The following is a 21,816-nucleotide window of genomic DNA, read 5'->3' on the forward strand; positions in this document are numbered from 1 at the left end:
ACAGTCTACTTCAATTATATTCACCTGTGTTTTTCGTTCATGTTTCCAAAGTGCAAAACAAAAACTACAACTGCAAAAGAGAAAAGGGAACCGATTATCAAGTGTAATAAAACTCTAAGATGTTATTTTTGTAATGATTTATCAATGGAAATTACAGAGGCATCGATACAGTACTGTATGTATTACAACCGTTAAATATAAAAAGGATGTGAACTCTTTCTTGTGTTAGTTTTGAATGGACGCTGTGCCTCTATGGAGCTCAATGGAGCAGCTGAGACTCAGCTTAAAAGCATAAAAGGAAGGTTTTATCATAATATCCAGAAAGAGGTGAATAAAGAGTTGTGAAGGAAAGAGGAAAGAGCGTTGGGTAGGTTAAGGATTGGGCAGAGTTCTTTAAATAAACATCTTTTAAGACTGGAGAAACATGAAGATGGAAAGTGTGAAAAATGTAAAGTAGCTGAAACAGTAGAACATTATTTATTAAAATGTGAGAAATATGAGGAGCAGAGAAGGAATGTGGAGAGGAGGCTGAGAGAAATGGAGGTATAGGAAGTCAATATAAAGAACTTGCTAGGGAAAGAGGACGGGAGACTGAATAGAGAAAGGATACTGACGAAATATATAAAGGAAACAGGAAAAGAAGGGAAGTTATAATAAATAAAGATGACAGAAAAATAAAGTGAAACAAAGACACACAAAGGAGTACAGATGGAGGGCGCTCATCATCTAATATAATAGATGGGATGCGTCCTATAGATTAACCAGAAGAAGAGCCTCCGCCTCGGAGCATGCGCACAAACTGCATCCGGGAACGCGGCGCTGCTGGCGTTTCAAACACACAGCAGGAGGTAAACACGGAGCCCTGCGGAGGATTTTATATTTGTGTGTTTAGTTAAACGATATTACATACCCGTTTGTAAGGCGTGGACGAGACTAAAAGGTAAGTTACAGTATTATTCATTTTAATTGAAGGTTATTTGTTTGTGACGCTTTGTTTGTTAAATGAACAGGCGTGACGTCATCAACAACACCGAGTCCATTTAAAATATAACAATTTAATCAATAAAAAATAAGGTACCGACGTTTTTATGTTTAATATTAATGACAACGTGTTTGAGTCTTAGTGTGTTAGCTGGGTATTTACATTGAGGGGCAGGCGAACTACCGCTATACCATAGTGTGTGTACAACACTGATCAACGAGGGACGCGAAAACTGACTCATATATATATATATATAGAGAGTTTAGCAGACACCTTTATCCAAGACAACTTACAGAGACTATAGGGTGTGTGTGAACTATGCATAAACAGCGTCTCACCCGAAACACGGAGCACAAGGAGGTTAATAATAGGGTCCGTGTTATTTTCACATGTTTTCTTACTGTTGTTAGATTTGTGGCTATAACTATTTATTTTTCTATTTACTTTATTTTTCTTAAATATTTCCCAACATAAAACCGATGTCACCTTACAATAATTGATTTTGAGTTTCAGTGTTTTAAAATAAAATATCAAACAGAAAGAAATTTCAATGTACCATTTGTAATTCAGTAATATGAGAGAATTGGTCAGGGGCCTGAATACTTTTGCAAGGCACTGTATGTATATATATATGTATGTGTGTGTGTGTGTGTGTGTATATATATATATAATTATATATATTGGTGTGTGTATTATTGTATATATTGTGGCAGAGCAGGGATGGAGGCCTCAGCCTGCCAGCAGGGGGAGAGTTCTGGAAGGAGAAGAAGCGTTTTTCTGTGTGTGCTGTTTTGTTAGTTTTTGAAACCAGTGAAGGCAATGCCCAGCCTGGAAGCCATGTTTGTGTTGTAAGTTTTGTTTTGTGTTGATTGTTTGTGTTTGAAATCTTTTTGTTTTGGTCCTCGTGTCTGTTTATTTGGTGTATTTTGTTTAAATAAAAACTTTATTTTTGAACTTTTAAACTGTTTCTGAGCCTCACCCTCTGCCAATCTTGTCATATATATATATATATATATATATATAGTATGTGTGTGAAAATAGGTCCTTGTGCCTTCGATGTTGCCATTTCATTTATATTGATTTTGGGTGTTTAAATACATCGCACAGACTCTTACATCTCGATTTGTATTTCATTACTGACAGTTTATCAATTTAACAAAAACTGGAGGTCATGCTGTTTTACTAAACATTTTAAAACTTAATACATAAACAATTACCATAACACACAGGATCGTAATATAGGGCCAATTGCAACGAACTTGCAGAGTTAGTACGGAGCTGCGTACAAAGTTGTGTACTAGCTAGTACGGTACTATCTCGGGATCATCCCCAGCTGCGGACTAAGTTAGTACCAATTGCATCGAAAAAACAAGCGGATCAAAGTTGGAGACTAGCTGATCCCCAGATTTAGTACGGTACTGAGGATCAAGCATTGTTGTTGTTCCCAAACAGGATCTGAAGGGGGCTCTGAATCATTCTTTCATTCATTCATTATCAGAACCGCTTCATCCTTTTACAGGGAGCCAGACACGGCGCAAGGCGGGGTGGCTCTGAATCAGCACATTTGAAATATTTGTAACAGTAATGTGTGTATTTTACGATATTATGAGCTAATAATCATTTTTACAATGTTACAAATAGGCCGACAGTTACACATAAATATTAAGTCTTCTCTAACATATATTTATATGTCTGCACGTAATAATTTTTTATTTTTTATTTAACATATATATGCATGGTAAAGTACTCCATATCAGGGCACACGGACTTCCTATAAAATACTCAACCAAGTGCAATGCCATGAAATAAACCAAGCTGGTTTAATGTTGACACTCAACACACACGGGCTGTTTCGACACCGTTGTCATTGGACCACAGGTAGTACAAAACAGGGAAGGGGTGGTATTCCGAAGACGTATCCTAGATAATCACTTCTAAAAACACCCTGAGAAGAGCACTGATTATTTTATTTTTCAATGTGCCCCCAGGTCCTACTACATAAAATAACACTTAAATCACATTCTACCCACTGTGTCCCTACTCCTCAATATCTCTGCTCACCCCTAAGAACCACCAGTGCCGAGTCCCCTCAACTTAAAGGGAATGAAAAGACTTGCTGCCCCCCCGCCCCCCCCAAAAAACCTACTATCGCATCCTACAGGCTCTACATGCATGACTGTAATGCTGCCGACATCTTCCTTCATTATTAGTAGTTAACAGTATTGTAGTCATAGTGAAATTTTATGTTACTATTACAATATCCGTACAGGCAGCAGATGCTTCAAATATAGTGATGGCATATATATATATATATATATATATATATGTGTGTATTATATGCACACATTATTATTTCAGCAAAAATAAACTGCCAGTACATTCTGGGACTTTCACATGTCTTCCACTATTCCTCTTAGTATGATATTAAAATTCTTAGTCCATAGCAAGAGTTAAACTAAGTTAGTCCCATACTTAGTGTCCTCTAGAGGACAGCAGCAGTTATTTTTGGCTTCGGTGCAATTGAGACCATTTTTAGTACGCAGTTGCGTACTAACCACGGGATCATCCCCAGTAGTCACTTCAATATAATGCATACTGTATGTTTTCTAGGTTTGAAAGTGCTGTTGAAAAAGTTATTGAAGTTTATTGTAGTTTAATTAGAATAAAAAAATAATAATCAGAAACCTTTTTGTGACTTTCTGCCTCTAGAAGGATGTTATTAGAATAATCGTAACTGATAATCGATAATCAAATTGACTTGTAAAAGTGATAATGTCTCATCACTAATCCATGCCTCCGATATGATACGCTAGTCATTCACAATACAGATGCAGCTTCAAATCGCAGAGTGAAAAAATAAAAATGAATCTCTGTCAACTTTCCCCTGTGTAGTCAGTCTATATCAAAAAGTGTTCTCTTAGGAGGTATTCCTACATGCAGAGACTACTGGGTATGTTCCAAATCTGAAACAAATGTTAGAACATGTTGCTCGAAAGAAATCTGCAATAAATAATATATGGAATGGATACATTATGTAAACATTTCAACAGATAAAATCCTCTGGTATTATGAAGTTATTACAAAAAATTGTATGTCCCTTCATTAGCAAAGCCACCCTTGCTATTAAAGACAGATGTTGTCGGCCCCTTGAATGGCCTTCATAACCCTGTATTTAAATAAATACATGCATTTGTTTTTCAGCCGCTACTAAACAGAATCCCGTGTGCTGCCATGGACAGTGTGAAGATGGAATCTGTCCAGATTAAAGAGGAGTTTCCTGAACTTGAACTTGTCCCCATTAGAGTGGAGTTCTCTGGGCTGGCTTCCCTCCCCATTAAACAGGAGCTCTGTGAGATGCAATGTGACAGCAGTCAGCCAGAGGTCTCTGACATTAAAGCTGAGCACAATGAATTGGAGATCCCCCAGACAGAAGAACCCCTTCCTGTTAAACAAGAAGAGGTGCTGGAAACTGTCCGTATTAAATGGGAGCCCCCTGAAGTAGAGTTTGACCACATGGAACCAGTGAAGGAAGAATCTGAGGACTTCAAACCAAACATCCCTAACGTGGAGCCTGTACGCCTGCAGGAGTGTAGCGTGGTGCTGGAGAGAATCTGCGTGAGAGAGCAAGGCGCTGGAGAGGAAGGCTCTCCCAACAGCATGCAAGGAGGTGGAAAGGAAGACGGGCGCTCCCATTCAGAATGCAGTCTAGCAGGTGAGTGACTCCCAGTATCTGTGACATTGTCATTCTAGATTGCGTGATATCCACAGTGTGGTTGAGAGGGAGGGAGGGAGGGAGCATGTAGGTTACATTACTAGCTGTTTGTTTTTTGTTGTACCACTCCAACCAGTTCAAGATAGGACTCAATACTGGTGAACTTCAGATACAGATATAATGTAGTCATTGCTCTGGGAGTGGGGGGAATTATACCAAGGATTAGAAACACTAAAGTACTGTATATATCATTATAAATGTTCAGTGTAACAGTATATGGATATTTTTGTAAATGTGTAAAGTAATGCTAATTAAAGATATAATTGTAGCATGTGTTAGAGGAAATAGACCTGAAACATTACAGGAGGTCTTTGCATATTAATATAATATTAATATAAATAGCGGATTCACCTATTCCAGGTTTTAAAATGAGCCTGATTAGCCCCAATGTAGAAGGTAACAAGCACAGGTGTGTCTTATTAAACTGCTAGTAAAACCAGGAAGGGATCAAACTGCTGTGCAAAGGAGAGCTTATTTCCATCCCTACCTAAGCCTACAAGCAGTCCCTCTTACTTTCTTTCCTGTTCATATTTTCCAGGTTCCAGTCCAGCAGCTAAAGCGAGGGCGGGCGGTGGAGAATATCCTGACTGTGGGAAAGGTTTCACCCAGTTAGAGCATTTTAAAATACACCAGCGAACTGACACAGGAGAGAAACCGTATTCCTGCTCTGACTGTGGGAAGAGTTTCAGTCTGTTAGGCAACCTTAAAACACACCAGCGAATTCACACAGGAGAGAAACCGTATCGCTGCTCTGACTGTGGGAAGAGTTTCAGTCAGTCAGGAGACATGAAAAAACACCAGCGAATTCACACAGGAGAGAAACCGTATCGCTGCTCTGACTGTGGGAAGAGTTTCAGTTATTCAGGAAACCTGAGAATACACCAGCGAATTCACACAGGAGAGAAACAGTACCACTGCTTTGACTGTGGGAAGAGTTTCCGTCTTAAACAAGGCCTTCAGAATCACCAGCTAATTCACACAGGAGAGAAACCGTATCGCTGCTCTGACTGTGGGAAGAGTTTCTGTTTTAAACAAGGCCTTCAAAAACACCAGCGAATTCACAGAAGAGAGAAACCTTAAAGACTATGTTAATTGGGACTGTTCTATCATGAAGAAAAAACTGTTAACCTTGCATTATGAATTTGAAACAAAAACACTTTGGAAATGTGAAAAAAGTTCTCAAAAGTACCCAGCCATTTAAAGTAGAGATATCAAAAAGACAAGACAAGCTTCATGAAACCTTTGGGGCAACCTTGCTCAGCAGAAAACAAACAGGCACAACTGTAAAACCGATGAGGTCCAAGGTTGCCCCAGTTGTTTCTTCTAACTTGTATCAAAAACACAAGTTAACTTGGAAGAAACAATTGGGGCAACCTTGGCCAGCACCAAGCAAACAGGCACAACTATCAAAGAGGTGGGGGCCAAGGTTGCCCCAATTTCACAACTAACACATTTCTCAGTTTTAATTCAGAAACCAAGTGTTTCTACTAACTTGGCTTGTGTTTTTCAGACACAGTAAAAGCAGATCAAATGCATGAAACAATTGGTTTCTGAATTAAAACTGAGAAATGTGTTAATTGTGAAATTAATTTATAAAGGAGGGACGAAAAGTCAGACGAAAACCAGAAGCCCAAATATTATGTAATGCAATGTAAGGTCTCTCTGAGAATTATTATTATTTTTTTTTTTTAAAGAAAAATAATCTTCCAACTGAATGTGCATTTAAGATTGAGTTCCAGCGCTCTGCCTCTCTGAGTCCTTCTCAGTGCTGGAGATTGAATTCTAGCGCTCTGCCTCTCTGAGTCCTTCTCAGTGCTGGAGATTGAGTTCTAGCGCTCTGCCTCTCTGAGTCCTTCTCAGTGCTGGAGATTGAGTTCTAGCGCTCTGCCTCTCTGAGTCGTTCTCAGTGCTGGAGATTGAGTTCCAGCGCTCTGCCTCTCTGAGTCCTTCTCAGTGCTGGAGATTGAGTTCTAGCGCTCTGCCTCTCTGAGTCGTTCTCAGCGCTGGAGATTGAGTTCTAGCGCTCTGCCTCTCTGAGTCCTTCTCAGTGCTGGAGATTGAGTTCTAGCGCTCTGCCTCTCTGAGTCGTTCTCAGTGTAGGAGATTGAGTTCTAGCGCTCTGCCTCTCTGAGTCGTTCTCAGTGTAGGAGATTGAGTTCTAGCGCTCTGCCTCTCTGAGTCCTTCTCAGTGCTGGAGATTGAGTTCTAGCGCTCTGCCTCTCTGAGTCCTTCTCAGTGCTGGAGATTGAGTTCTAGCGCTCTGCCTCTATGAGTCGTTCTCAGCGCTGGAGATTGAGTTCTAGCGCTCAGCCTCTCGGAGTCCTTCTCAGTGCTGGAGATTGAGTTCTAGCGCTCTGCCTCTCTGAGTCCTTCTCAGTGCTGGAGATTGAGTTCCAGTGCTCTGCCTCTCTGAGTCGTTCTCAGTGCTGGAGATTGAGTTCTAGCGCTCTGCCTCTCTGAGTCGTTCTCAGCGCTGGAGATTGAGTTCCAGTGCTCTGCCTCTCGGAGTCCTTCTCAGTGCTGGAGATTGAGTTCCAGTGCTCTGCCTCTCTGAGTTCAACAAGGATGTTTTAGTATTTTGGAAAAAAAAATATCTTAAAACAACCAATCAGCAAGGAGTAATTTTGTCCTCGGACATTAAATTTACATTTGTTTACAAAACCTGATGTGTGATACAATGCTGCAGGAACTTTCTCAAGCTCTGAATATTTTTTAAAGATTTACACAAACATTGCCAACATATTTGAGGCCTAATTCCTTTTTTGAGGTGCAGGCACCCCAGCACGCAAGCCCCTGCAGGACCAACAGCACCAATTAGGCTTCAAATCGACAAAACTCCTTTATCGTGCCAAGAATGGAAAGAAAACCAGGGTTTAGAAACAACCGCAACGATAAACAAACAAAAAAAGAAACAACATTCATTTATTACATTCTGGAATGAAAATGATATTCAGACTTTGTTTAATAAAGTTTTTTTCCCTTTCTGTCTGTTTTCTCTGTCTCTCTCCATTGTTTTCAAATGTACAATCATCTGGGGGAATAAAAACGCTCTTCCCATGGTCTGACACCTCAGTGGCCAATGACAAAGCATTACATCACAGCCAGCCAATGAAATTCAACATTACATTTAGGTTGCTTTTTCAGAGCAGCCAGCGAATCAAATAGCACTAATTTGCCTTCAGTTCAGGCTTCCACTTTGCAGTCATCCACATGTCTTTTATTCGCTCAAAATAAACAGGTGCTGTTATTAACTTCTTATTAAATTATGTACACAGAAAACAAGCTGTAAAAGTATGTGTGGCAGTGAAGCGTTTTGTTAATAATCAGAGGTTTGCTAGTTATATTCCTGGATATTAATAGTTAAGACATATTATTATTATTATTATTATTATTATTATTATTTATTTCTTAGCAGACGCCCTTATCCAGGGCGACTTACAATCGTAAGCAAATACATTTCAAGTGTTACAATACAAGTAATACAATAAGAGCAAGAAATACAATAACTTTTGTTCAAGTGTGACAAACCACAATTCAATAATACAGCAGATAATAGTGATAGTTACATCAGGATATGATTAAATAGTGATAGTTACATCAGGATATGATTAAGTACAAAATACTACAGGTTAAACACTTGGCAGATTACAGTATTCTGAAGTACAGGATTAAATGCAGTAAAATAGGGGGCAGATAAGAGCAGAATAAAGCACATTTACATGAAGGGTTATAGTGTCCCAGGATACAAACAGAGGACTTCTACAGGTGCTGTTTGAAGAGGTGAGTCTTAAGGAGGCGCCGGAATGTGGTCAGGGACTGGGCAGTCCTGACATCTGTAGGAAGGTCATTCCACCACTGCGGAGCAAGGGTGGAGAAGGAGCGGGCTCTGGAGACAGGGGAGCGTAGCGGAGGTAGAGCTAGTCTGCTAGTGCAGGCGGAGCGGAGAGGTCGAGTGGGGGTGTAGGGAGAGATGAGGGTCTGGAGGTAGCTGGGTGCAGTCTGGTCAAGGCATCTGTAGGCTAGTACAAGAGTCTTGAACTGGATGCGAGCGGTGATCGGGAGCCAGTGGAGCGAGCGGAGTAGTGGAGTAGCGTGGGAGAAGCGAGGCAGAGAGAACACCAGGCGGGCAGCAGAGTTCTGGATGAGCTGGAGCGGACGGTTGGCGGACGCAGGGAGGCCAGCCAGGAGGGAGTTGCAGTAGTCTAGGCGGGAGAGTACCAGGGGCTGGTACAATCTTTATTTTATAAAGCTCCTAGATGCACGCATCTCAAAGCGTAGAAACACAGAAACCACAGAGAAGCATCTATCCATGCAGCATATTAAGAGTATACATAATATAACAAGAAATTACACAAATGAAAAACCAAACCATGATCAAAATGTCTGAACGTACCCATCATTCCCCGGGGCGCATGACGGCTCTCTGCGGCTCTGAGTGGAGGAGGCTGAAGTAGAGATATTGCAGAGTGATTGTAAATAATGAATACACTGTCAGTTACCTGAATAGGTTTTTCCTGGTATCTGCTGTAATATTGTGAGCTGTGTGTGTGTGTGCCGGGTTTACAGTCTACGTCAATTATATTCATCTGTTTTTTTTACTTTCATGTTTCCAAAGTGCAAAACAAAAACTACAACTGCAAAAGAGAAAAGAGAACCGATTATCAAGTGTAATAAAACTCTAAGATGTTATTTTTGTAATGATTTATCAATGGAAATTACAGAGGCATCGATACAGTACTGTGTGTATTACAAGCGTTAAATAAAAAAAAAAAAAGCATTCTTGTTGTGTTAGTTTTGAACAGTGTGGTTATGTACATGTTCACATGTTCAAAAACGATTATAGATATATGCTACTTGAAAGAAAAAAGTACACCACCACAGAAAGCCAATTCTTACATTCGTGCATAACATGATCATTCATATAAAGTAATCACCCATAGTTTGTTATATCAGTGCAGTGTAATACCACATTATATTTTAATGGTAAGGTTGTGGAAAGCAGATCACTCTCTCTCTCTCTCTGATCACAATGTTAAAAATGCCTGCACGCTTTTCCACGCGTGTGACGACACATTCATGTGACAGACATGGACCAATCAAAACGCGAGACTGTTGTGCGGTTCCATCCCAGAGAGCGGGTGCGCGTCATCATCCGGGAACTCCGAGCTGCTGACGCTTCAAACAGAGCGCGGCGTTTCTCAAACAGCGCGAGATAAACACCGAGCCGTGAGGAGGCGGGTTAATTATTATCATTATTATTATTTGTGTGTTTAGTTAAACGATATTACATACCCGTTTGTAAGGCGTGGACGAGACTAAAAGGTAAGTTACAGTATTATTCATTTTAATTGAAGGTTATTTGTTTGTGACGCTTTGTTTGTTAAATGAACAGGCGTGACGTCATCAACAACACCGAGTCCATTTAAAATATAACAATTTAATCAATAAAAAATAAGGTACCGACGTTTTTATGTTTAATATTAATGACAACGTGTTTGAGTCTTAGTGTGTTAGCTGGGTATTTACATTGAGGGGCAGGCGAACTACCGCTATACCATAGTGTGTGTACAACACTGATCAACGAGGGACGCGAAAACTGACTCATATATATATATATATATAGAGAGTTTAGCAGACACCTTTATCCAAGACAACTTACAGAGACTATAGGGTGTGTGTGAACTATGCATAAACAGCGTCTCACCCGAAACACGGAGCACAAGGAGGTTAATAATAGGGTCCGAGTTATTTTCGCATGTTTTTACTGTTAGATTTGTGGCTATAACTCTTTAACTATAAAGGTTACAGGTGCATGTCATACATGAAATGAATGCAAACACACACTAGACTTCCATAAAATAAATTAAACAGCTTGAGACGCACCCTGCTCAATACAGATAACAAAAACCACAGAAAAAGGAGAGGTGATTTTTGGAAAAACACATTTATTGTTTGTAAAAGATGTTTTAACATGGCCAGCTCAAATCTGGCATTGTGCAATGAAACTTCATCATGTAGGGACATGGATATTTATTTTGGAACAAATTGGACTCATAATAAAGTAATTATGTCCATATATACAAAAGGGACAAAAAAACAACCAAAAAAAAAAGATTAATTGAAAATGTGCAAAAGAAAAAAAACATTCAAATGGTTTGTCCGAGGCACCCTGATTATGTGGCACACGATGGGGCTGCTCACTGTGGCTTGAATAGCCAGCAAGGTAGCAACCAGGACAACATAACCCTAAACAGCTCCCGGCATCTGAGCCACAAACATGGGAGATTTATATATGTGTGTGTGTGTATATATATGTGTGTATATATATATATACAGTGCCTTGCAAAAGTATTCAGACCCCTGACCAATTCTTTCATATTACTGAATTACAAATGGTACATTGACATTTCGTTCTGTTTGATATTTTATTTTAACATTGAAACTCAAAATCAATTATTGTAAGGTGACATTGGGAAATATTTTTAAGAGAAATAAAACAAACTGAAATATCTTGCTTGCATAAGTATTCAACCCCCACACATTAATATTTGGTAGAGCCACCTTTCTCTGCAATAACAGCTTTAAGTCTTTTGGGGTAAGTATGTACCAGCTTTGCACACAGTGTCGGAGTGATTTTGGCCCATTCTTCTTGGCAGATTTGCTCCAGCTTGTTCAGGTTGGTTGGACGACGCTTGTGGACCGCAATTTTCAAATAGTGCCACAGATTCTCAATGGGATTGAGATCAGGACCTTGACTGGGCCACTGTAGGACATTCACCTTTTTGTTCTTGAGCCACTCCAATGTTGCTTTGGCCTTGTGCTTGGGATCATTATCCTGCTGAAAGGTGAATTTCCTCCCAAGCTTCAGTTTTTTAGCGGACTGAAGCAGGTTCTCTTGCAGTGTTTCCCTGTATTTTGCTCCATCCATTCTTTCTTCAATTTTAACAAGATGCCCAGTCCCTGCTGATGAGAAGCATCCCCACAGCATGATGCTGCCACCACCATACTTCACTGTAGGGATGGTGTGTCTTGAGGCATGGGCAGTGTTAGGTTTGCGCCACACATAGCGCTTTGAGTTTTGGCCAAAAAGCTCTATCTTGGTCTCATCTGACCACAAAACCTTTTCCCACATCGCAGCTGGGTCACTCTCATGCTTTCTTGCAAACTCCAGACGTGCTTTCAGATGGTACTTTTTGAGTAACTGCTTCTTTCTTGCCACCTTCCCATACAGACCAGTGTTATGCAGAGCTCTTGATATGGTTGACTGGTGCACCATTACTCCACTCCCAGCCACTGAACTCTGTAGCTCCTTCAAAGTGATTGCTTGCCTCTCTGTGGCTTCTCTCACAAGTCTCCTCCTTGTTTGAGCGCTGAGTTTTGAGGGACGGCCTTTTCTTGGCAGTGCCTGGGTGGTGTGATGCAGCTTCCACTTCCTGATTATTGATCCAACTGTGCTCACTGGGATATCCAAACACTTGGATATTATTTTGTACCCTTTCCCTGATCTATGCATTTGTATTACTTTATCTCTAACTTCTATAGAATGCTCTTTGGTCTTCATTTTCCTTCAGATTCCCAGCCTGACCAATGATCCTTCAACAGTGGGGTTTTTATCCAGAAAATGTGACAGCAACTTTAATGGTTCACAGGTGGAAGCCAATGGTAAGGTAATTGTGTCCTCGTTAGGGCAATTTCTTTCATCGGTGTAAACTGGGAGCTTCCACAGCACAGGGGTTGAATACTTATGCAAGCAAGATATTTCAGTTTTTTATTTTTCTTAAAAATATTTCCCAACATAAAACCAATATCACCTTACAATAATTGATTTTGAGTTTCAGTGTTTTAAAATAAAATATCAAACAGAACGAAATTTCAATGTACCATTTGTAATTCAGTAATATGAGAGAATTGGTCAGGGGTCTGAATACTTTTGCAAGGCACTGTATATGTGTGCATATTATATGCACACATTATTATTTCAGCAAAAATAAACTGCCAGTACATTCTGGGACTTTCACATGTCTTCCACTATTCCACTTAGTACGATACTAAAATTCTTAGTCCATAGCAAGAGTTAAACTAAGTTAGTCCCGTACTTTGTATCCTCTAGAGGGCAGCAGCAGTTATTTTTGGCTTCGGTGCAATTGATACCTTTTTTAGTACGCAGCTGGGGACTAACTTCAGCCTCCAAGTTCGTTGCAATTGGTATTTAACTTGCGCACTAGTTTAGTACGGAGCTGCGTACTAACCACGGGATCATCCCCAGTTACTACGCTGCTTTCAGTTCAGTGCAGTTGACCCACTGAGGATAAAGGGAACATTGACTGATTTTGCCAGAAAATGCCACGACAAAGATCCCACGTTGCAAATATATCAGGAAACGAGAGACTAAAAGATTTTCATTGCTTTGCTTTGAACACTGTGAAGGTGACGCCCGATGCGATCCACAGGGGAAATTCGACATTGACTTGTTTTGGTCATCGACAGCTGACCGTCTTCTTCATGTGAAAACATTAGCTTTCAGATACATCGATGCAGTAAATACAGCCGATGCCGAGCGCAGCACCTCGCTGTGGAATCTTGTCCTGTCCGATCGGAGGCGTTCTCTTTCGGAAGACAAACTGAAGGAGCTGGTGTTCCTTTATATCAATCATGGAATTTAGAAAAAAATCCATTGTTTTCTAGTTTATTATTTTTTAACTTATGTTAGTATTTTCATATCCAGTATGAGCGAAGGACCCAACACAACTGCACAATAGTTTTGTTACTTTGCACACACTTGTTCAGAGATACTGCATCATTTTGAATATTTTTTTTTTCAGTGCATAATTCCCTGGGGTGTAAAAGATTTGAAAGACTTTAAGAGAAGATTCAGGCAGTTGAGAGCATGAGAGTGCATTGTCAGATTGTGTGTGCTTTTCTTCTTTATTTAAAAGTGGTTTCTGTGAAGTGGTATGGTTTATATATTGCTTATGCTGCTTTAGTAGTGACTTCAATATAAAACATACTGTATGTTTTCTAGGTTTGAAAGTGCTGTTGAAAAAGTTACTGAAGTTTATTGTAGTTTAATTAGAATAAAAAAAAAACATTTAATCAGGAACCTTTTTGTGACTTTCTGCCCCTAGAAGGATGTTATTAGAATAATCGTAACTGATAATCGATAATCAAATTGACTTGTAAAAGTGATAATGTCTCATCACTAATCCATGCCTCCGATATGATACGCTAGTCATTCACAATACAGATGCAGCTTCAAATAGCAGAGTGAAAAAATAAAAATGAATCTCTGTCAACTTTCCCCTGTGTAGTCAGTCTATATCAAAAAGTGTTCTCTTAGGAGGTATTCCTATATGCAGAGACTACTGGGTATGTTCGAAATCTGAAACAAATGTTAGAACATGTTGCTTGAAAGAAATCTGCAATAAATAATATATGGAATGGATACATTATGTAAACATTTCAACAGATAAAATCCTCTGGTAATATGAAGTTATTACAAGAAATTGTAAAGTCCCTTCATTAGCAAAGCCACCCCTGCTATTAAGGACAGATGTTGTCGGCCCCTTGAATGGCCTTCATAACCCTGTATTTAAATAAATACATGCATTTGTTTTTCAGCTATTAAACAGAATCCCGTGTGCTGCCATGGACAGTGTGAAGATGGAATCTGTCCAGATTAAAGAGGAGTTCCTTGAACTTGTCCCCATTAGAGTGGAGTTCTCTGGGCTGGCTTCCCTCCCCATTAAACAGGAGCTCTGTGAGATGCAATGTGACAGCAGTCAGCTAGAGGTCTCTGATATTAAAGCTGAGCACAATGACCTGGAGAGCCCCCAGACAGAAGAACCCCTTCCTGTTAAACAAGAAGAGGTGCTGGAAACTGTCCGTATTAAATGGGAGCCCCTTGAAGTAGAGTTTGACCACATGGAACCAGGGAAGGAAGAATCTGAGGACTTCAAACCAAACATCCCTGAGCTGGAGCCTGTATGCCTGCGGGAGTGTAGTGTGGTGCTGGAGAGAATCTGTGTGAGAGAGCAAGGCGCTGGAGAGGAAGGCTCTCCCAACAGCACGCAAGGAGGTGGAAAGGAAGACGGGCGCTCCCATTCAGAATGCAGTCTAGCAGGTGAGTGACTCCCAGTAGCTGTGACATTGTCATTCTAGATTGGGTGATATCCACAGTGTGGTTGAGAGGGAGGGAGGGAGCATGTAGGCTAGATTACTAGCTGTTTGTTTTTGCTGTACCACTCCAACCAGTTCAAGATAGGACTCACTACTGGTGAACTTCAGATACAGATATAATGTAGTCATTGCTGGGGGGGGGGGTATTATACCAAGGGGGAGAAACACTAAAGTACTGTATATCATTATAAATGTTCAGTGTAACAGTATATGGATATTTCTGTAAATGCGTAAAATAATGCTATTTAAAGATATAATTGTAGCATGTGTTAGAGGAAATAGACCTGAAACGTCACAGGAGGTCTTTGAAGGCAGATTTTGATCCCAGGGCTCGGTTTCACCAGCATCAGTCTTTACTGACTGCTTTTACACATAAAGTAAAGGCTTTGTTTATTTGGTTTTTTTAAGCTGTTGTAACCTATTGCAAGCCCCCACAGCTAAAATTCACATGTTTTAATACACTCCACCACCTGCCCTAAGCCAGGAATGCAAATAATACTCCTACTGCATAGCAGATTCACCTGTTCCAGGTTTTAAAATGAGCCTGATTAGCCCCAATGTATAGTTAACAAGCACAGGTGTGTCTTATTAAACTGCTAGTAAATCCAGGAAGGGATCAAACTGCTATGCAAAGGAGGGGCTTATTTCCATCCCTGCCTAAGCCAGCAAGCAGTCCCTCTTACTTTTCTGTTCGTATTTTCCAGGTTCCAGTCCAGCAGCTAAAGCGAGGGCGGGCGCTGGAGAATATCCTGACTGTGGGAAAGGTTTCACCCAGTTAGAGCATTTTAAAACACACCAGCGAATTCACACAGGAGAGAAACCGTATCGCTGCTCTGACTGTGGGAAGAGTTTCAGTAGGTCACAAAACATGAAAAAACACCAGCGAATTCACACAGGAGAGAAACCGTATTCCTGCTCTGACTGTGGGAAGAGTTTCAGTCGGTCAGACAGCCTTGTTTCACACCAGCGAACTCACACAGGAGAGAAACCGTATCGCTGCTCTGACTGTGGGAAGAGTTTCATTAGGTCAAGAGACATGAAAACACACCAGCAAATTCACACAGGAGAAAAACCGTATTGCTGCTCTGACTGTGGGAAGAGTTTCAGTCAGTCATACAACCTTGTTTCACACCAGCGAATTCACACAGGAGAGAAACCGTATCACTGCTCTGACTGTGGGAAGTGTTTCATTAGGTCAAAAGACATGAAAACACACCAGCAAATTCACACAGGAGAAAAACCGTATTCCTGCTCTGACTGTGGGAAGAGTTTCAGTCGGTCAGACAGCCTTGTTTCACACCAGCGAATTCACACAGGAGAGAAACCGTATTCCTGCACTCACTGTATGATGTGTTTCCGTAGGTCAGGAGACATGAAAAAACACCAGCGAATTCACACAGGAGAGAAACCGTATTCCTGCTCTGACTGTGGGAAGAGTTTCAGTCAGTCCGGACACCTTGTTTCACACCAGCGAATTCACACAGGAGAGAAACCGTATCGCTGCTCTGACTGTGGGAAGAGTTTCAGTTACTCAGGAGACATGAAAAAACACCAGCGAATTCACACAGGAGAGAAACCATATTCCTGCTCTGACTTTGGGAAGAGTTTCAGTCATTCAAACAACCTTGTTTCGCACCAGCGAATTCACACAGGAGAGAAACCGTATCACTGCTCTGACTGTGGGAAGTGCTTCCGTCTTAAACAAGGCTTTCAAAATCACCAGAGAATTCACAGAAGAGCGAAACCTTAAAGACTATGTTAATTGGGACTGTTCTATCATGAAGAAAAAAATGTTAACCTTGCATCATGAATTTGAAACAAAAACACTTTGGAAATGTGAAAAATCGCCAAGTTATCAAAAGTGCCCAGCCATTTAAAGTAGAGATATCAAAAACACAAGCCAAGTTTCATGAAACCTTTGGGGCAACCTTGCTCAGCACCAAGGAAATGGGCACAACTATCAAAGAGGTGGGGGCCAAGGTTGCCCCAATTTTACAACTAACACATTTCTCAGTTTTAATTCAGAAATCAATTGTTTCTACTAACTGGGCTTGTGTTTTTCATGCATTTGATCTGCTTTTACTGTGTCTGAAAAACACAAGCCAAGTTAGTAGAAACAACTGATTTCTGAATTAAAAATGAGAAATGTGTTAATTGTGAAATTAATTGATTAATTATACAACACAATAGTAAGCAACGCTAAAACAACACCTATGTCTAACTTGTATTTAAATTAGCAAAATGTACTTTTTAAAGGTTGTTGTATCAAATTGAGTTCTGTCGCTTTGCCTTTCTGAGTCGTTGTCAGTGCTGGAGCCTTCATCATGTGACGCAGCACCCAGGCAGACTCTGCATTCAGAGGATATAGAGGACTGCTGGGAAAGAGCCTTTTAGGTAGTGAAAAAAACATGAAAATAAAAAGTCACAACTAATCATGCATTTTTTTAAATGATCTAATGTTCAATAAATTTTATTTTTTAGATGTGTTTATTATTTTTATTTGTCATGATTTGTGTGTTTTAATGCTGCACAGAATTCCTGTTGATTTCTATAATGCTGGTTAATCTTCCCCTCTAGTTCCAGCTAGCACACAGCTCCTGGGTATTGCAACACTTCAGCATGTTTAGAGCTTGAATACAGTACAGGGAGCTCCTCTTTAACTCTCTGAGTCCCCAGCCAAATCAACCACATGCAGAGCGCAGGCTGCTCTTAATATAAGCTTATCCTCACCGCTCATTGGTCAGGCTAGATTAGGTGATTTGCATAACTTTCCACCACCCGCACAGCTCAGCGAGCCCACAGGGGGCGGTGCACACACACACACACACACACACACACACGAAAACAACAGGCAGCAGCTTATACACAGACGTTAGATGTAATTTTTTGTTTGTTTGAACATTTTTAAATTAATTTTAACAATAAAAAGTGAGCTGAGGAAACAGAATGTGAAATCGGTAAGTTATTTTATTAGCTGCCAGTGCAGCACTTCTTCTGTGCTTATGGCAGCATTTACAAGTGCTGGAACCAGGCAGCAGCAGAGAAGCAGACAGAGGGAGAAGGGAGTGACGTCACATCCGCAGACTGAAGTCCGAACGGGGCTGGCCGCAAACAACACAAGGAGAACACGTGCAAGAAAGCATCCGGGGACACAAGAGACAAGCAAACACAACACACGTGTGCAACCGCACACACACACAAAACAACAACACAATAAACAACAAACAATTCAAAAAATAAATTGTACAAGTCCCGCAAGGGCTGATGGGAATCCAGTCCCCTGGTTCTACATCATCTATTTACGTTTGAACAACTAAAGTCAATTTGAATGTTAAACTAACTTAAAATGGATGAATGCAATTTGAATTTTTAAGTGAATGTAATTTGATTTAATTTATTTAGAATGACTGGGGATTACAGTGTGTATATACACTACCGGTCAAAAGTTTTAGAACACCCCCATTTTTCCAGTTTTATTGAAATTTAAGCAGTTCAAGTCCAGTGAATAACCTGAAATGGTACAAAGGTAAGCTGTTACCTGCCAGAGGTTTAAAAAAAAAAGTTTAGGTTACCAAAAACTGAAAAATAATGTACATTTCAGAGTTATACAAAAAGGCCTTTTTCAGGGAACAAGTAATAGGTTAACAACTTACAGCTGTTCTGCAGCAATGGAAGTAAATTAAGCCTTGAAAGTTGATGCTAACAATTTCTACAGGTGTCAACTTTTGTTGATTTCTTACAAACCCTCTGTCTGTATAAAAGCAGTGTTGGAACAGACTGTGTTACTACACCCTCTTAAGCATTATTTGGACAGTATTGTACTGCAGGAAGTAGTATATTGCTCTCATAATGGCGAGAAAATGGTTCCTCGGTGTGTGGCACCAACTGTCAAACATGGAGGTGGAAGCGTGATGGTCTGGGGCTCTTTTGCTGGATCCAGAGTCGGCGACTTGCACAGAGTGAGTGGCACCCTGAACCAAAACTGCTACCACAGCATTTTGCAGCGCCATGCAATACCCTCTGGTATACGCCTAGTTGGTCAGGGGTTCATCCTACAGCAAGGTAATGACCCAAAACATACCTCCAGGCTATGTCAGAACTACCTTAGAAGAAAAGAACAAGACGGTAGGCTTCAAATCATGGAATGGCCAGCACAGTCTCCAGACTTAAACCCCATCGAGCTGGTTTGGGATGAACTGGACAGAAGGGTGAAAGCAAAGCAACCTACAAGTGCAACACATTTGTGGGAACTTCTGCAACAGTGTTGGGAAGAACTTTCCGAACAATATTTGATTTCCATTGTAGAAAGAATGCCATGAGTGTGTTCGGCTGTTATATCTGCAAAAGGTGGCTACTTTGATGAGTCAAAAATTTAGATTAAATTTTGTTGAACAAAATGATTCCATGATTTCTTTTTTATCTCCAATTGTTTATTTGTTCTATGCTTTAATTTCAGAGTACATTGAGACATTAAACTGCGTAAATTTCAGTAAAAACTGGAAATATGGAGGTGTTCTAAAACTTTTGACCGGTAGTGTATATATATATATATATATATATATATATATATATATATATATATATATATACACACACACACACATACTAGGGGTGTCAGGTTAACCCGAAAACTGAAATCGATAATTGAACCCACAATATCAAATCGATCGATAAAAAAATCGATATTTAGAGTTATTTTTGTTTTACCTACAATACAAAATAAGACATCTCTATATTATACTCTTACAATGTTTTATTATCTCGCAACCCTCTGTTTAGAAAAACATCTAATGGCAACACCGGATTACGGTCAAATGTCAAACTAAAAAAAAAAAGCGTTATAAAAGTGTGTATATATTATTATTACCCAGGTACACAAAATATAAACTTTCAAATGAAAAAAATATATAAGTTAATGTACAGTCAGTTACTTACTGTGTGTTGTCCTTAAGAAATATCCAACTAGATCACAGAATTGTAACAGTTCAAAAAGAAACAAAAACTATGTATATCCAATCTGTCCATTCAAACGTGTGTATTTTAAATGTTGTTTGCAAGGAACACAAGCCTGTCGACTTGCTCTGGATCCAGGGCTGCTCGCTTTTTATTTACAATGTTTCCTGCTGTCGAAAAGACACGTTCAGAGCGCACAGATGTGCCTGGCACACACAGGTATTTTTTGGCCAGTTGAGCAAGGTGTGGATATTTCAGGCCTGATTTTTTCCACCATTCCAGTGGATTGCTATCTGCTGAGAGTGGTGTCTCCTTGACATAGCACGCCATCTCCTGCATCAGTTGTATTTCGCAATTCTTTGTTTCTTCTTGCCCACAGGTGTATGTGTCCCCAAACAGGTCACCCATTGCAGACAGCGCAGTTTTTCTGCTAGCGTCTTTATTTTCAGAACTGCCATGTTCATTTACCAAATCAGTTTCATTTACAAAACGCTGTATCACTTCTGTTTGAATTTCTTCCTGTACCTGACGCTTTTCTTGTTCAGATAAATGTATCAATCGGTGAAAGCGTGGGTCAAAGAATGACGTTTTGTTCAAAAGCATGAATGTTGATTGTCGTTCTTCTTTGTCGTACCTCAAACTCAGATCACTGTAGATTTTGTTTTTCATCTCCTTTATTACAGGAATTTCAGGATATGCTGAAGAGGTAAAACAGCTGAAGCTGTGGGGTATTTGTCTGTTGATAATGCAGCGGTTGCCGTTTTGAATGGTTTCAGTTTCACGGATATTTTCAACAACCATCCATTCGTTAGTTGTTAACTCCAGATGCGAGAGCTTTTTTTCAAAGATTACAGCGGCCACTGCAGCCTGTTGTTCTGATGCTCGGCAAATCATGTCGTAGGTGCTGTTCCAGCGTGTAACACAGTCATTGATTAAATTGTCATTTTTTAATCCGAGCAACTTTTGCTTATCCTCCAGAAGACATTTGTCAGTTGGTGACCTATTGAAATGTGCAGCCGAACTTTTAAGTCGGGTAAGTGTTCTTTCGATCGGTCCAGTATTCAGTCCCTTCCGTACAGCAAGGTTAATTGTGTGAGCCACACACGGGATGTTGATCAAATTGAGATATCTTTCTACTGCGTTGACGTAGTTCAGTGCATTATCAGTAGTGACAGCAATTACTGACTCGCGTATATTAAAATCATCCAGAATTTCTGAAATACACTCTGCAACATTTTCTGCTGTGTGACTTCCTCGAAGCTCTTTGGTTTGCAGAACAAAATCTCGCAGTTCCCAAGAATCAGTAATGCAATGCGCTGTTACGGTAACACAAGCATCGGTGGCTAAGGAGGTCCAACCATCTGTAGTTAAAGCAATGTCCTTACAATCATGCAGTATTTGTTTTACATTTGCACGAGTGGTATCATACAGTTTAATTATGTTCTTTGAAATTGTTGTGCGACTCGGAATTTTGTATCTCGACTCCATTTCACTGCAAAATTCCCTGAAACCATCACCCTCGACAATGCTGATGGGTCTCATATCTTTGCAGATGAATTTTACAAGAGATTTTGTAATTGCTTCACTTCGTTGACCGGGTAATGCAGCAGCAGAAGTTTGTTGAAGAAACGCTGTCATTCGTGGCTGTTTAGGACATGAAGGCCCAGCCGTTTCTGATCTCTCCTCCTTACCCTGTATTTCGCTGCACTCAAGTGGGTGGTGTTTTTCCAAATGGCTTCTCATGTTCGTTGTATTTGAATTATAGGGGAGTTCGCGTTTGCATAATTTACATACAACATTTTTTTTTATTTTCAATCTGTCCTCCAATCGTCCAAAATCCGAAATGACGCCAGTATTTGCTTTTCATACTGGGTGGTGTAACAATTGTGCGCTCAGGAGCACTTCTACCCGCCATGTTATCACTTTTGTCAGA

At 40.2% G+C, this 21,816-nt stretch overlaps 1 protein-coding gene across 1 annotated transcript; it reads left to right on the forward strand.

Annotated features, from left to right (window-relative positions):
• Positions 1-734: 734 nt before the first annotated feature.
• Positions 735-17,646, forward strand: LOC131709003 (zinc finger protein 883-like). Its single transcript, XM_059010600.1, has 4 exons — positions 735-940; positions 4,184-4,694; positions 5,293-5,688; positions 15,695-17,646. The coding sequence occupies exons 2-4, from the start codon at positions 4,214-4,216 to the stop codon at positions 16,678-16,680; spliced, it is 1,863 nt and encodes a 620-aa protein (XP_058866583.1). The 5' UTR covers positions 735-940; positions 4,184-4,213; the 3' UTR covers positions 16,681-17,646.
• The last annotated feature ends 4,170 nt before the right edge of the window (positions 17,647-21,816 follow it).

Source organism: Acipenser ruthenus, chromosome 41 (assembly GCF_902713425.1).
Source record: "Acipenser ruthenus chromosome 41, fAciRut3.2 maternal haplotype, whole genome shotgun sequence".
In the NCBI taxonomy this organism is placed as follows: domain Eukaryota; kingdom Metazoa; phylum Chordata; class Actinopteri; order Acipenseriformes; family Acipenseridae; genus Acipenser; species Acipenser ruthenus.

Excerpts from the sequence above, each read along its gene's own strand:
- LOC131709003 (XM_059010600.1), top strand. The coding sequence starts at position 4,214 with ATGGACAGTGTGAAGATGGAATCTGTCCAGATTAAAGAGGAGTTTCCT. Across the intron at positions 4,695-5,292 it reads TTCAGAATGCAGTCTAGCAG|GTTCCAGTCCAGCAGCTAAA; the intron begins GTGAGTGACTCC and ends CATATTTTCCAG. Across the intron at positions 5,689-15,694 it reads CTGCTTTGACTGTGGGAAGA|GTTTCACCCAGTTAGAGCAT; the intron begins GTTTCCGTCTTA and ends ACTGTGGGAAAG.